The sequence below is a fragment of the Thalassophryne amazonica genome, chromosome 13 (assembly GCF_902500255.1).
Source record: "Thalassophryne amazonica chromosome 13, fThaAma1.1, whole genome shotgun sequence".
NCBI classification, from domain to species: Eukaryota; Metazoa; Chordata; class Actinopteri; order Batrachoidiformes; family Batrachoididae; genus Thalassophryne; species Thalassophryne amazonica.
The window spans coordinates 73340640-73357735 of NC_047115.1; the positions used below are offsets into that span (position 1 = coordinate 73340640).

The 17096-nt window shown below is 41.4% G+C and overlaps 1 protein-coding gene across 2 annotated transcripts in view; it reads right to left on the bottom strand.

Annotated features, from left to right (window-relative positions):
- Positions 1-3245: 3245 nt before the first annotated feature.
- mocos (molybdenum cofactor sulfurase) overlaps positions 3246-17096 on the bottom strand; it is a 71314-nt gene continuing 57463 nt past the window's right edge. For both annotated transcript variants that reach the window (XM_034185102.1, XM_034185101.1), the window contains exon 15: positions 3246-4492. In XM_034185102.1, the coding sequence (XP_034040993.1) occupies positions 4394-4492 (99 nt within the window). In that variant the 3' untranslated portion in view covers positions 3246-4393. The remainder of the gene's footprint in view (positions 4493-17096) is intronic.

Here is a 17096-nt window from a genome sequence, read left to right on the forward strand (position 1 = left end):
CTCTGTCTTGATCAGAGATTGCTGCATTTAAACCTTGAATGCACAGTGTGTGATTGCCAGAGACTCGACCTTGTGAGCAGACGTGTGAGATCGACGTCAGGAGAACAATCTCACCATCACGGACGCAGAGACCTCTCCAGGTTTGACGCCACAGTCTGTGAAGGAGGATTGGGTGAGGTCTCGCTCTTCAGCACACTTCCTGAGGTAATTTGGTTTTGGTGACTTTTATGAAGTAATGACAGTAGATTTGGTGTCCCTCACACCTTGTGTTATTGAGCTGTCACGTTATGCTAATTGTCTAATCAGCTTCTGCTGCAGTGGAGATTTGAACTGAGTTGTTCCGTGCCTGCAGGGTCAGAAGCTGATATATATTTAAGCCAGGAAGTGTTTGCTGATTGTGTGCACCTTTGAGCTGTGTCTCTCTGGGTGGAGAGTGTTGGACTCACCTCATGTTTTCTTGCTTCACAGACTCGGTTTGTCGCGGCCACCTGGGGGGTGTCGGCGGGGACCTGGGAGGTGTCGGTGGGGTCCCTGGGTCCGAACTGCTGTGGCTCCGGACTGTTTGCACTGCTGAGAGCGCGCCGTGTTTTCACCTCACCAGACCGCGGACTTTTTAGTTGTTTATCACTTCACTCACTTTCATTAAAATGTGTTATCCTTTGAACCGTGCTCTGCTTATTTTATGCTGGGTCCTGTCAAACGCTGGGTCGGTGCTCCGACCGCGTCCGACACCTAACAGTTTACTGCCTTTGTTACTTTTACAGAGCCACGACAGTGTAGCTATTACTTGCGGACCACCGTCATTACCTTCAGGTTTTTGCCATTTTCGAGTGCCTGGCATTGCATTCATCTGTGTTTAGTTACGTTATTTTCACGAAAGAATAGGAAATAAACGGTGAAAGTTTAGAAAAAGATCGCTGAAAACAACAGTGAACATGCCGCCGCCGTTTACTACGCAAGTTCCTTGACCATTTCAAGATTATTGTGAACATATTATTTGGGGTTGACATTTTAGGTGTTCCTGTGAGCGGTGCGAGAACATGGAGACGGTAGAGGAAAGTGTCTGCTGTCGGGAGCAAATGCGGGTGTGTGAGTGGAGGGAGCTGCAGCCTGACATTTCGTGCATTGCACAACACCGCGACTTTTGATCAATCTGCCTGGACTTGAAAAGGCTAAAACCTTTTGCCCTTGTGTTTGTGCAATATGCTGCGACACACTGATCAGGCATAGACAAACAAGTCCCTGAGAGCTGTGTTTAATCAAAGTTTCTGCCGCTAAAAAAACAACGGCCGCCAGGCGCGCAAGCCGATATGGTCTACACGTAATGACGTATTTTAGGCTTGGTGCTCAGCGGAAAGCCGATCACAGGGCGTGCACATTTTTCAGTGGCGGGACGTTCAAATGTTATATGTAACGGGAGAATCACGTCCATTTTCCAAAAACGCTTAGGTTGACCGAATTATATAACCTTTGTTACATGTAATAAGACTATGTTGTCTTTAAGTGTCATATCCACTTTAATGTGCAATAACATTTCCAACAGATCTGCAGTAACGCCTGTCAGATCTCAGTGTATATATTTTATTGGACTATGCCTATTATTCTGCATTCAAATTATTTTGCTGATCTTACATTTCTGACGATTAGCCAGATTTTGAATATGCTGCTCACTACAAAACTATCATACGTATATGCATTGGTGGGCACAGATAACCAAAAAATTAACTTCGATAACAGATAATCAGATAACTGAAAAGTTATCTTTGATAAAGATAAAACAATAAACCACCCAAAAATGGATCGGAAGTTACAGATAACAGATAAATTCCAATATTGTCACTGGTACATTTACAACTACTAATAAAACAAATTTAAGTTTTAATGCCACAATAGCTTCAAAAGTAACAACAGACCCAAACAATGAGACCACACTTTTGTCTTTGAACATTCTGTCCCTACTTGAAGCACTTGTTCACTACAGAGTTCCTAGTAGAGACACTCCGACAACAGCCATAAAGCCAACTCTCTATCAGTCACAATGCTCCGGTCAGGCGGAGGTCTTGAAAAATAAAGTCATGCTGACTTATGGTTTTGATTTATAAATAACATTAATACCCATAGAATAACTCCATTAATGTCATTTGTACAAAGTTAAAATATAGCATATATCTTTTAATGTTGACTAATGCACTAATTCTGAGGTTTTGTAACAAACACAGACAGATCGCAAAGGATTCTGGGTAAAAGTGCCTCTGCTAAACACTAATTGGTTCAGTCATTCATTATGTAAACCAACACGTTAATGTGACGTCTGTCGTGTGTTGGTGTTTACAGATAAATGTGCTTTTGTAAAATATTCAATTTTTTATTTGTAAAAACAGGCATTTTTACGGAGCCCTGGAAGTGTCATCGCAAAATGTTTTGCATGTGGAGAGAATGTGCGCACGTTTTATGATGTAAAACGTGCTTTACACTGTGCGAAATGATTTTTCATGCAGGAATTTTTTTGGACCAAGTTTCAGGTTAATCGCGCGTCCTGCATCGTGTAGTGTACATGGAGTAACAAGCTGCATTTAACATCTCAGGACCACCTCCTGATCGCCGATCGTATGGTCCAATGAAAATCAAACCTGTTTGATATTATTGTGGTCGGCCGTCGTGACGGTATCCTGCTGCTGAAGAGCTACAAGCATCTAACTGCTCGCACTGTGCCTGTGCAAACACCGCAGAGCTGTCTTGTAATGTTATTTATTTATTTTTGCTGTTTTGTTTTTAAACTTCATTTGTAAAAAAAAAAAGCCATTTGCAAAGCCAAAAAGTTGATTTGGTGCCCAGACGCTTAGTACTTAGGGCGAATATTGCCATGAACACTACTGGCCAGTAGATGGCAGTAGAGGCCTTGAAAACAAATTCCAGATAATCCCTGTCTGCTACATTTAAAATGCATGGAATTTAACAAACGCAAATACAATTACGTCTATAATCCCAGAGAATATATTCACGAGAGGTTTAGGCTCTAGAATTTAATGCTGTTGTCCGTGGAGCCTGAACAGAGTGTCTGAAATGCAACTGTCCTGTCGTGATAATGTCGTGTCGATAATTACCTGTTATCGGATTATCTGAAGTGTGCCCACCACTGCGTATATGACAACCTATGAAACGCATTGTAAGTTTGTACAGGAGTACAATATAAGAGAAAAATAAACTGATACAGGCTTGTCTTTGGCACTTGGATGACAGCAGGCTGGACAAAAACAGATTTTTATGACACAAGACAACACGATGTGAACGAGATACACCTGGAACATATTCTGTATGACCCACAAACAGACATTTGCTGCAAATTCAAATTTAAAACACACACTAGTACAATAAATGTACCTTAAAAAGGTCAAACATCCAGGTCACTGCACAGAGCAACATTTGACCAACTTCAAACAATCTGCTGCTCTTTGGTTTGTGAAAACTCTGGGGTGAAATCCACAAAATCATAAAAACCCCCCTCACCCAGCCGTCGCACTCAATGAGCAGCCTGTCTGAGATCCATCATCGTGCACAGGCTGCTGCCACACTTCAGAGCTGCTGGTGATTTAGTGTTTTTTTTGTTTAGGATTCAGGAAAGGAAACCTGTATGTGGATTTACCACTCGGATGATGCACGCTTGCTGGAAAAGTGCAAATCTTTGGAGAAACAGCAGCATGGTTACCGTCGCACTGTGAGAACATAATGTGCATATATCAGTATGTCACACTGAACACATTCATAAGCTGGTGGACAGAGCTACAGCTTCCTTTATGCAAAGTGTTCAACATAATTAATGTTTCTGCTACATTTTGGGCATCAAGTGTGAAATCACAGTTGGCACCATGTTGAGGTGCTCGATATTTTGATATTCAGAGATTTTTTTTTTTCCTTCTCCTTGGCAGCAACAGCAGCAATGATGAGGTGGAATAAACAGAAAAATAAACCTCCACAGGAATAAATAGTGGAAGAGCTGTGAGGTTAACATAAACAGCGATTATTCCATCACGCCTGACATGTTTTGGCTCAAACAGCAGTCACATGCTCAATTTCAAATTTGCAATCATTTACACTTCAACGCTCGATTCTAAAAAAACATTTTTAAGCCATTAGAAAAATTCAGTTCTAAAAATGTCTTATTTCTGAACAACAACAGAGACGGAGAGATAAAAATCTGAAACCCCTAAACCACATGAAAGGAAAAGAAGCTACAGGGGCTAAACACACGATGAAAAGAGCTCTGCCTGTCCAACCTCAGTGCACCGTTTGACAGGTGGTCTCTAGAGCGCACGGTGTACAAAACCACGGCAAAGACAAGTGGGCCCACGGACAGCACCAAAATAAAGAAAAGAGGATGCTGCAGGAAGTCTCTTTAAGAGCGCTGAAGCAGGAGGAGGGATCCAGCTGAGAGGGTGCAGGCTGGAGTGGAGCCCTGTGGTAGCTGATGGCTCAGGTACACACCGAAAGTCACCTGCAAAGTCACAAAACAAAGTAGCTTTCATACATGTGCGCTGCAAATCCAGGGGCAAGAAAACTGAATAACCAGCAGTGGCGGTTCTACTGTTACTCTTGGTGCGGCTAGGTGGAAGAATGAGCATTTGCTGGTGGGGCTGACAGAGATTGTAGTTAACATCCTAATTTATAAAAAATTTCTGCATTGCATGGAGGGTAGAAAAACATTTGCACTTGTCACTGCAACAGCATGCAGTAATTCTGCAGTGAAGGCTGAAAATCAACACTGAATGCCCGTGAACTTTGATCCCTCAGGCGGCACTGCATTAAAAACCGACATCGTGTAAAGGATCTTCCCTGCGTGGGCTCAGGAACACTTCAGAAAACCATTGTCAGTTAACACTGTTCGTCGCTACATCTACAAGTGCAAGTTAAAACTCTACCATGCAAAGCAAAAGCCATACATTAACAACATCCAGAAACACCGCCACCTTCTCTGGGCCCGAGCTCATTTGAAATGGACAGACGCAAAATGGAAAAGTGTGTTGTGGTCTGATGAGTCCATATTTCAAATTGTTTTTGGAAATCATGGCCGTTGTGTCCTCTGGACAAAAGAGGAAAAAGACCATCCAGATTGTTACCAGTGCATCATTCTCATTCTCATTTTACAAGTAAACCTTGAACTGCCTCATATTTTTCAATGTAATGTATTAGATGGTCATCAATATCCTCCACCAAACTGTTAAGCTGACCATTAAAGCATCAAGAGTTCTCAAACCTGTTAGCCTGTACTAGCAATCAGTAAACAGTATATAGAGGAACAACCAGTCATCCCCCTTCTTGTTCTTCAATCTTCCACATGTACTGAAAAATGCAAAAGGTGGAGTATGTTTGTCCATTCTGGGCTTCTGTATCAACATGGCGGTGCAACATGTCGATCTTCAAGGTGGGTGCTTGCTCCGAATTGGATAGGGAGGGCTCAGTGAAAACACAGACTCTTCCCTACAGATAATCATACATTAAATTATTTTTTATTATTTTGCTGATCTTACATTTCTGACAGTTAGCCAGATTTTGAATATGCTGCTCACTACAAAACTATCATACGTATATGCATTGGTGGGCACAGATAACTAAAATTAACTTTGATAACAGATAATCAGATAACTGAAAAGTTATCTTTGATAAAGATAAAACAATAAACCACCCAAAAATGGATCGGAAGTTACAGATAACCGATAACAGATAAATCCCAATACTGTCGCTGGTACATTTACAACTACTAATAAAACAAATTTAAGTTTTAATGCCACAATAGCTTCAAAAGTAACAACAGACCCAAACAATGAGACCACACTTTTGTCTATGAACATTCTGTCCCTGCTTGACGCACTTGTTCACTACAGAGCTCCTAGTAGAGGCACTCCGAGAGCAGCCATAAAGCCAACTCTCTATCAGTCACAATGCTCCGGTCAGGCGGAGGTCTTGAAAAATAAAGTCATGCTGACTTATGGTTTTGATTTATAAATAACATTAATACCGATAGAATAACTCCATTAATGTCAATTCTGTCATTTGTACAAAGTTAAAATATAGCATATATCTTTTAATGTTGAATAATGCACTAATTCTGAGGTTTTGTAACAAACACAGACAGATCGCAAAGGATTCTGGGTAAAAGTGCCTCTGCTAAACACTGATTGGTTCAGCCATTCATTATGTAAACCAACACGTTAATGTGACGTCTGTCATGTGATGGTGTTTAAGATAATGTGCTTTTGTAAAATATTCCATTTTTTTTATTTGTAAAAACAGGCATTTTTACGGAGCCCTGGAAGTGTCATTGCAAAATGTTTTGCATGTGGAGAGAATGTGCGCACGCTTTTATGAAGTTGTAAAACGTGCTTTACACTGTGCGAAATGATTTTTCATGCAGGAATTTTTTTGGACCAAATTTCAGGTTAATCGCGCGTCCTGCATCGTGTAGTGTACATGGAGTAACAAGCTGCGTTTAACATCTCAGGACCACTTCCTGATCGCCGATCGTATGGTCCAATGAAAATCAAACCTGTTTGATATTATTGTGGTCGGCCGTCATGAGGGTATCCTGCTGCTGAAGAGCTACAAGCATCTAACCGCTCGCACTGTGAACAGATTGTTATGATTGCTGTATTCCATTTCTTCTCATGAACACCCCTAAAAGCCACATGCCATATTGCACGTTCACAGTGGTGGAATTTTCTGTTGTCCGCTTATTAACAACACAAATGGTAAAAACAAATGGTAAAAATCTCAAAAGAACAACAGAATATATATACTCAACAAAAATATAAACGCAACACTTTTGGTTTTGCTACCATTTTGTATGAGATGAACTCAAAGATCTAAAACTTTTTCCACATACACAATATCACCATTTCCCTCAAATATTGTTCACAAACCAGTCTAAATCTGTGATAGTGAGCACTTCTCCTTTGCTGAGATAATCCGTCCCACCTCACAGGTGTGCCATATCAAGATGCTGATTAGACACCATGATTAGTGCACAGGTGTGCCTTAGACTGTCCACAATAAAAGGCCACTCTGAAAGGTGCAGTTTTATCACACAGCACAATGCCACAGATGTCGCAAGATTTGAGGGAGCGTGCAATTGGCATGCTGACAGCAGGAATGTCAACCAGAGCTGTTGCTCATGTATTGAATGTTCATTTCTCTACCACAAGCCATCTCCAAAGGCGTTTCAGAGAATTTGGCAGTACATCCAACCAGCCTCACAACCACAGACCACGTGTAACCACGCCAGCCCAGGACCTCCACATCCAGCATGTTCACCTCCAAGATCATCTGAGACCAGCCACTCGGACAGGTGCTGAAACAATCGGTTTGCATAACCAAAGAATTTCTGCACAAACTGTCAGAAACCGTCTCAAGGAAGCTCATCTGCATGCTCGTTGTCCTCATCGGGGTCACGACCTGACTCCAGTTCATCGTCGTAACCGACTTCAGTGGGCAAATGCTCACATTCGCTGGCATTTGGCACATTGGAGAGGTGTTCTCTTCACGGATGAATCCCGGTTCACACCGTCCAGGGCAGATGGCAGACAGCGTGTGTGGTGTCGAGTGGGTGAGCAGTTTTCTGATGTCAATGTTGTGGATCGAGTGGCCCATGGTGGCGGTGGGGTTATGGTATGGGCAGGCGTGTTATGGACGAAGAACACAGGTGCATTTTATTGATGGCATTTTGAATGCACAGAGATACCGTGACGAGATCCTGAGGCCCATTGTTGTGCCATACATCCAAGAACATCACCTCATGTTGCAGCAGGATAATGCACGGCCCCATGTTGCAAGGATCTGTACACAATTCTTGGAAGCTGAAAATGTCCCAGTTCTTGCATGGCCGGCATACTCACCAGACATGTCACCCATTGAGCATGTTTGGGATGCTCTGGACCGGCGTATACGACAGCGTGTGCCAGTTCCTGCCAATATCCAGCAACTTCGCACAGCCATTGAAGAGGAGTGGACCAACATTCCACAGGCCACAATTGACAACCTGATCAACTCTATGCGAAGGAGATGTGTTGCACTGCATGAGGCAAATGGTGGTCACACCAGATACTGACTGGTATCCCCCCCCAATAAAACAAAACTGCACCTTTCAGTGTGGCCTTTTATTGTGGACAGTGACTAAACAATAGCTCTAATTAGCACCTATTGTGCTTTAGTTAGCACCCTCCTAATGACAGGGTAGCTGTCCCTCCTAATGATGGGACGGACCCTCTCCTGACGATGTTCCTGATGACGTGAATGACTCATTACCATGAACAAAAGACTGAAACTGCTTTGACCTGAGTACCCCATTGTAAACAGGGGACAAAGCGTGTCTCAGACCCCTCCCCGGTTAAGGCTGGGTTTCAACTGTTTCACATAGAATGCTTCCTTGACCCCTCTCTCAAACCATTTCTTCTCTCTCAGAGAGAAGAAGTGGTTTAAAACTCCAGCTTTCGTGGCTTCCTTTGTGGCTTCTGTTTATTCTTCTCTACAAGAGTCAAGACAGAAGTCAGACTACCAGAGCAAGAATTTTAGCTGAGGAAGCTTCTGCGATTTGAAGCGAAATGTCCTCGCGTCAAGCAACCCAGTCCAGTCGAAGATTCAAGCTTCTCTACTATATATACAGTAGTGTTCAGAATAATAGTAGTGCTATGTGACTAAAAACATTAATCCAGGTTTTAAGTATATTTCCTCTTGTTACATGGGAAACAAGGTACCCGTAGATTCAGTAGATTCTCACAAATCCAACAAGACCCAGCATTCATGATATGCACACTCTTAAGGCTATGAAATTGGGCTATTAGTAAAAAAAAAAGTAGGAAAGGGGGTGTTCACAATAATAGTAGCATCTGCTGTTGACGCTACAAACTCAAAACTATTATGTTCAAACTGCTTTTTAGCAATCCTGTGAATCACTAAACTAGTATTTAGTTGTATAACCACAGTTTTTCATGATTTCTTCACATCTGCGAGGCATTCATTTTGTTGGTTTGGAACCAAGATTTTGCTCATTTACTAGTGTGCTTGGGGTCATTGTCTTGTTGAAACACCCATTTCAAGGGCATGACCCCTTCAGCATAAGGCAACATGACCTCTTCAAGTATTCTGACATATCCAAACTGATCCATGATTCCTGGTATGCGATATATAGGCCCAACACCATAGTAGGAGAAACATGCCCATATCATGATGCTTGCACCACTATGCTTCACTGTCTTCACTGTGAACTGTGGCTTGAAGTCAGAGTTTGGGGGTCATCTCACAAACTGTCTGCGGCCCTTGGACCCAAAAAGAACAATTTTACTCTCATCAGTCTACAAAATATTCCTCCATTTCTCTTTAGGCCAGTTGATGTGCTCTTTGGCAAATTGTAACCTCTTCTGCACGTCTTTTATTTAACAGAGGGACTTTGCGGGGGATTCTTGCAAATAAATTAGCTTCACACAGGCGTCTTCTAACTGTCACGGCACTTACAGGTAACTCCAGACTGTCTTTGATCATCCTGGAGCTGATCAATGGGTGAGCCTTTGCCATTCTGGTTATTCTTCTATCCATTTTGATGGTTGTTTTCCATTTTCTTCCATGCGTCTCTGGTTTTTTTTGTCCATTTTAAAGCATTGGAGATCATTGTAGATGAACAGCCTATAATTATTTGCACCTGCATATACGTTTTCCCCTCTCCAGTCAACTTTTTAATCAAACTACGCTGTTCTTCTGAACAATGTCTTGAACGTCCCATTTTCCTCAGGCTTTCAAAGAGAAAAGCATGTTCAACAGGTGCTGGCTTCATCCTTAAATAGGGGACACCTGATTCACAACTGTTTGTTCTACAAAATTGACGAACTCACTGACTCAATGCCACACTACTATTACTGTGAACACCCCCTTTTCTACTTTTTTGTTTTGTTTTTACTAATAGCCCAATTTCATAGCCTTAAGAGTGTGCATATCATGAATGCTTGGTCTTGTTGGATTTGTGAGAATCTACTGAATCTACTGGTACCTTGTTTCCCATGTAACAATAAGAAATATACTCAAAACCTGGATTAATCTTTTTAGTCACATAGCACTACGAACACTACTGTGTGTATATATATATAAATGCAACACTTTTGGTTTTGCTCCCATTTTGTATGAGACGAACTCAAAGATCTAAAACTTTTTCCACATACACAATATCACCATTTCCCTCAAATATTGTTCACAAACCAGTCTAAATCTGTGATAGTGAGCACTTCTCCTTTGCTGAGATAATCCATCCCACCTCACAGGTGTGCCATATCAAGATGCTGATTAGACACCATGATTAGTGCACAGGTGTGCCTTAGACTGCCCACAATAAAAGGCCACTCTGAAAGGTGCAGTTTTGTTTTATTGGGGGGGATACCAGTCAGTATCTGGTGTGACCACCATTTGCCTCATGCAGTGCAACACATCTCCTTCGCATCATCCGTGAAGAGAACACCTCTCCAACGTGCCAAATGCCAGCGAATGTGAGCATTTGCCCACTCAAGTCGGTTACGACGAGGAACTGGAGTCAGGTCGAGACCCCCATGAGGACGACAAGCATGCAGATGAGCTTCCCAGAGACGGTTTCTGACAGTTTGTGCAGAAATTCTTTGGTTATGCAAACCGATTGTTTCAGCAGCTGTCCGAGTGGCTGGTCTCAGACGATCTTGGAGGTGAACATGCTGGATGTGGAGATCCTGGGCTGGTGTGGTTACACGTGGTCTGTGGTTGTGAGGCTGGTTGGATGTACTGCCAAATTCTCTGAAATGACTTTGGAGACGGCTTATGGTAGAGAAATGAACATTCAATACACGAGCAACAGCTCTGGTTGACATTCCTGCTGTCAGCATGACAATTGCACGCTCCCTCAAATCTTGCGACATCTGTGGCATTGTGCTGTGTGATAAAACTGCACCTTTCAGAGTGGCCTTTTATTGTGGACAGTCTAAGGCACACCTGTGCACTAATCATGGTGTCTAATCAGCATCTTGATATGGCACACCTGTGAGGTGGGATGGATTATCTCAGCAAAGGAGAAGTGCTCACTGTCACAGATTTAGACTGGTTTGTGAACAATATTTGAGGGAAATGGTGATATTGTGTATGTGGAAAAAGTTTTAGATCTTTGAGTTCATCTCATACAAAATGGGAGCAAAACGAAAAGTGTTGCATTTATATTTTTGTTGAGTATATATATATATGTATATAAACATAATGCTAAAATCCCCTCAGCCATATTAGCATTGCAGTCTTTGTAATTTGCAGTTGTTTAATTAATTATTAAGATACGAACAGTTTGTACATGTTCAATGAAGCTCCTTTATCAATCAAAAACAATATTTTATGCTTTAAGAGCGCAAGTTGTGCAAATCAAGTAATATTTGTAGATCACCCTCTACAAGTATTAATAACACAAATTTAAGTCCACAGAAAGTTAGCTTTGGTTAAGTGGAAGTTAGCATGTACGCTAACGTCTGTCCAAAATGTCTTGTAAATGACTCCAGCGGTGTTAACAGGTTACAAAAACAATGTTTTTGGTTTTAGTGTTTTTTTCTCGCAAGCTTTTACAAAATACATGACAAAGAGGATATATTTACACACAAATGAAACAGTTTTGTAGCTAGCTACCAGCCTGTGATGTCACCATGCTAATATCCACAAAATGTCTTGTAAATACGTTCAGAGGTGTTATTAGGTTCCAGAAACAGGATTTTCGGCTTTAGAAGCGTTTATCTCTCGCTAGCTTTTACATAATATATGAGAAACGTATATAAACGTAAAAAACGAAGTGATTTTGGAGAGACCAGCCACTGATGTCATGGTGCAGCTGTACTCTGATTGGCTCTCATGCTTGCCACTCAAAAACAAAACTGAACAAATCTAAACAGAATGTGACATTTTAACCTCTTAAAATACCTCTTAAAATAGGTCAAGGTTAGCCATCTCTGAACTTGTCCAAGGTCTGTGTCCCAAGAATATTCCCTGTAAATTTGAATACTCTGGCAGTAATAGGACTGGAGTTATGCTGAGCACAGAAAGACGGACAGATGGATGGACACAAAGCCTTCGCAATACCCAACAGCCATATTTGATGGCTTTGGGTAAAAACTACGTGACTATCAACAAATGACTGTCTGCTCGCCTTTAGGTGGTGCTATTCTTGACATAATCCCACCATTTGTCAATTTCTCTCTCTTCCTGAACTGAGTTGTTTGACAAGGAAAAACAGTCTATTTTTAATGATCAAGCGGCTGACCGATCGGATGTTATTACACCTCATGGAGTAGCTAACCGATCGGTTGCTATGACACCTCACGGAGCGGCTGACCATTCAAAGCAGGACGCCGGTTAAACAATGTCTTCGGATGTCAACTTAAGTTCAGATTTCTTGTTTCTTTTTTGCTTTGGTGTCCTTCATTAGTGCTGTGTGACTGAGCCTTTACATTCATTGCTAGGAAAGTTCACTGACCAAAATACCAACATTCTGGGTGCAATGAATGACTGACATCGTTATTCAAGCATTCAAAAGGCTATTCCTACCTCCACACAACTCGAACCACACACGAGAAAGTTTCTTGACAGTTCTTGCTGTTGAACAAAACTGCATCTCACTAACCGGACAGAGTTGTGACATCATCATGCATGCACGTAGGTGCTGCTCTAGCGCAACTTGAAATCCCCCATTGAGAGAGTGGCAACAGGACAAGTCCAAAAAAATTGGTCACATGACTCATGGTGCCATCTTGGGTTCAAAATAGCATTTGATGTTAATCTGTCTACATGTAAATCCAGCTATTTTATTTATTTATTCGCTGAAAATGCTGGGTTGTTGTGCATTTGAAGGCACAAAGTGACACAACAAGGGCTTCAAGATGTACAGATTCCCTTCAGATCTGAACAGAAGAAAAATTTGGTTAAATAAAGTCAGCTGTGTGGGATGGAAGCCAACATCATCGTCAAAGCTTTGAGAGGTAAATTTATTGTTCAGTCCCATGTACAGTAAAACTCACCTAAACCATCATCGTATAAACCAGATATTTGCAGTCACCGGACAAAAAAGTCCCAAAGTCCATATATAAGTCCATATATAATGGATTTTGTACAACGGATTTTCGCTTACATCAGGTAAAATGTCCCGTCCGATTGCAATGTATTTCCATTAAAAACCCAGAGCAGTCTGGACGTGCACAGTAACAGAGGTACAAATTAAAACTGATCGCTGACACTCGCCGATTTAAGGAAAGTGGGACCAGAGTCATTTCCCTGATTAAAAGTCCTTCCGTTAATTTTTTTCAAACTGTGTTCAGACTGGGACTTGAAGCCTGACGTGCACCTGTTAAATCAGCCACAAAAGGCTGTGATTTGACACTTTTCTGCTTTCAATCCTTCGTCTGCCATCATATTATAATAGTTTTTGAAGTGTGCACACTGATTACAAATGGATCAAAATGACACCATGTCCTGAGTTGACACCACTCTCTCAATTAAGGCACATGTTAAGGCATAGTTAAACTATCAGATTTACATAAATTTACAATTTATGATGATTTATTTAATTCATTTAAAGCCTGATTTATGCAGCTGTTGCTCTGTAACTCCGTGTCATGCAATGACATGTGTGGCAGTTTTAAAGTTCTCCTTTCTCTGGATTATGCTTTGTTTTGGACTCATGTGACCCTCAACAAGCTTTTCTTTCTGCAATCATCACCTCCAAATCAAAGGTAAGCTGTGCATTTTCCTCTTTTACCGACTTCGTGATGTAAATGTGCAGACTTTTCTGATCCATTTTTAATCAGCGTGCACACTGCAGAAACTATTCTAATATGATGACAGACGAAGGAGTAAAAAGCAGAAAAGTGTCAAATCACAGCCTTTTGTGTCTGGGCTTCAGGTCCCAGTTTGAACACAGTTTGAAAAAATAACCGGTCGGGCTTTTAATCAGGAAATGACTCCGGTCCCACTTTCCTCAAATCGGCGAGTGTCAGAGCGCTGCACTTTAATTTGTACCTCTGTTACTTTGCACATCGGACTGCTGGTCCAAGTCTGAGCATGGCGTGAAAAAAATAAACGGTTGGGCTTTTAATCAGGAAATGACTCCAGTCCCACTTCCCTCAAATCGGCTAGTGTCAGAGCGCTGCACTTTAATTTGTACCTCTGTTTGCACAGCCAGAATGCTCTGGGTTTTTAATGGAAATACACTGCGATTGGACAGGACATTTTCTATGTTATATAGGGTGTTTATTACATGGAAAACAATACAAAAACTTTGGGACTTTTTTTGTCCGGTGACTGTGAATATCTGGTTTATACGATGACGGTTTAGGTGAGTTTTACTGTACATGGGACTGAACAATAAATTAACTCTCAAAACTTTGACGATGATGTCGGCTTCCATTCCACATGGCTGACTTTATTTTCCAAAATTTTTGTTGTTCGGATCTGAAGGGAATCTGTACATCTTGCAACCCTTGCTGTGTCTATTTGTGCATCCAAATGCACAACAACCCTTCATTTTCAGTGAATAAATAAATAAAATAGCTGGATTTAGATTCAGTGAACGCTACTCTGGAACCAAGATGGTACCATGAGTCACGTGAAAGTTTTTTTTTTCGACTCGTCATGTTGCCACTCTCTCAATTAAGGCACACTAGGAAGGGGGAGGAATAATGAAGGAAAGCCCATCTCACATTATGCATATACATATCAATAACTTCATGGATTTAATGGAAACATGGGGATGTTAAAAGACTGGCTCAAAGTGTAGGATTTTCAATGGCAAGCAGCGATGTACCGTGGGGTTATAGTGAGGCTACTGAAATTCTTTACAGGGGTAGGGGGTGCCTTAATCATGCCCCTTATTCTAATCAGTCAATTGTGGTTTTCCTCCTCTGGCTGTCCAATGTGATGTTTTTGGAAAGCATGTGTTTTGTTGTTCTTTTCTTCCTTTCATTTGCTAAAGTCAACACCGGCAGTTGACAGCGTGCACTGCTCTCGGTTGCTCATCTGAGCCAAGCCTCCAGTGCGGATTAACTGTAAGTAAGACCTGCAGATGTACAAGAGGTGTGCCAAAATTAATCAAGTGTAACTCCACAGCAGCATGAGCAGGCCAACAAAATAAATAAAACTATAAATGAAGAATTCTGGCTAACTGAAAAGGACATAAAGAAAATTGAATCCAAATGAGCTTCGACTAAAAATGATCCAAAAGTCGCTGTGGGCATTTGTTTTAATTCTTTTGATTTTCTCTCAATTTAACTGATTCCATTCCTAACACATTTGAATGCTTTTTACACAAATCTACTTCCACAATCACAGATGTAATCAAAATAATGCACCTCCCATTCATAAAACAGTGTGTGAAGTTACATTTTTCAGAACATTCAAATAATAATAAAAAAAAAATCTATACGAGTGTAATGTAATCAAACTGTGAATCGAAAAACTAATGTTTCAGAAGGTGGTTTTTTTTGGGGGGGGGGGGGTGTTGTACAACCACACTGGAATAATTCAAGTCAACTACTGCTTTGTCTTTTTTAAAACTGGTCTTTAGTCACTTTTCAAGTCCTGTTAAAATAAAGCTAAATGGGGTCATTTGGACAATTCATAATTCTGTACATACAACCGAAAGCTGAAAGCAGAATTCAAGCTTGAATTGAGTTTGAATTCCCTTCAGAGAGTGGCAGGCCAAGAAGCAGCTCTTTCACATATGTAGTGACAGAATTATTATTTTTTAATGCATGCCTCTTCTTTGTATTTACTGGATAATTTTGACTATTAGTATTAGCTTGCTGAAAAGATGGCCAAGTGGCCCTTTTCCTTTTTGTTCCAGTGTAATGCATGGACCATATGGTGCCCAGGCACCTGCATAAGGCAATAGGGAACCGCAGTCGTATTTGAACCCCTGCATGATATCGTGGGATTTGACCACCTCTGGGGATGGCCTGCACAAACACAACAACACTTGTAACGGAAAAATCGTGTACCGTTTTGTTTTCGGCTGCAACTGCCGAAGCAGTCACAAAAAGTGCAGTTTTATTCAGTTCCCAGTGGAGAAGGGAAGACAAGGAAAATGGGAGAAGTTGTGTCGGTAAGTGTTAGCCTACACACTTTTAACAGAGTAGCTGCATTCTCACTCCTGCACAACCACCTGGACATGTTTGAGTTCCGAGTCATAAACAAACCACAACACATGTCCACTTCCCACCACATCTTCATTTTTTCTGCCATGTAATTTGCCCAAAAACTCAGAGAAAGTGTCATGAAAATTCAGTAAGGTATATCTTATATATTATATTCCAATTCTAAGGTGGAACTATGCTATTATATAAAGGTATATCTAAATATCTAAAATGGAAGCGTAAAATAGGAGAGCAGAAAAGAGTAGAGTAGAGCCACTTAGGTGCCTGGTCTTGAAAACCAGGGATGGTAGGTTGAAAAGCTTTTTTATCCCATGGGATCTCTCCCTACCCACCCAAGCGGCTCAAGAAAAAGGTGTATAATACACTCAACAAAAATATAAACGCAACACTTTTGGTTTTGCTGCCATTTTGTATGAGATGAACTCAAAGATCTAAAACTTTTTCCACATACACAATATCACCATTTCCCTCAAATATTGTTCACAAACCAGTCTAAATCTGTGATAGTGAGCACTTCTCCTTTGCTGAGATAATCCATCCCACCTCACAGGTGTGCTTTAGACTGCCCACGATAAAAGGCCACTCTGAAAGGTGCAGTTTTGTTTTATTGGGGGGGATACCAGTCAGTATCTGGTGTGACCACCATTTGCCTCATGCAGTGCAACACATCTCCTTCGCATAGAGTTGATCAGGTTGTCAATTGTGGCCTGTGGAATGTTGGTCCACTCCTCTTCAATGGCTGTGCGAAGTTGCTGGATATTGGCAGGAACTGGTACACGCTGTCGTATACGCCGGTCCAGAGCATCCCAAACATGCTCAATGGGTGACATGTCCGGTGAGTATGCCGGCCATGCAAGAACTGGGACATTTTCAGCTTCCAAGAATTGTGTACAGATCCTTGCAACATGGGGCCGTGCATTA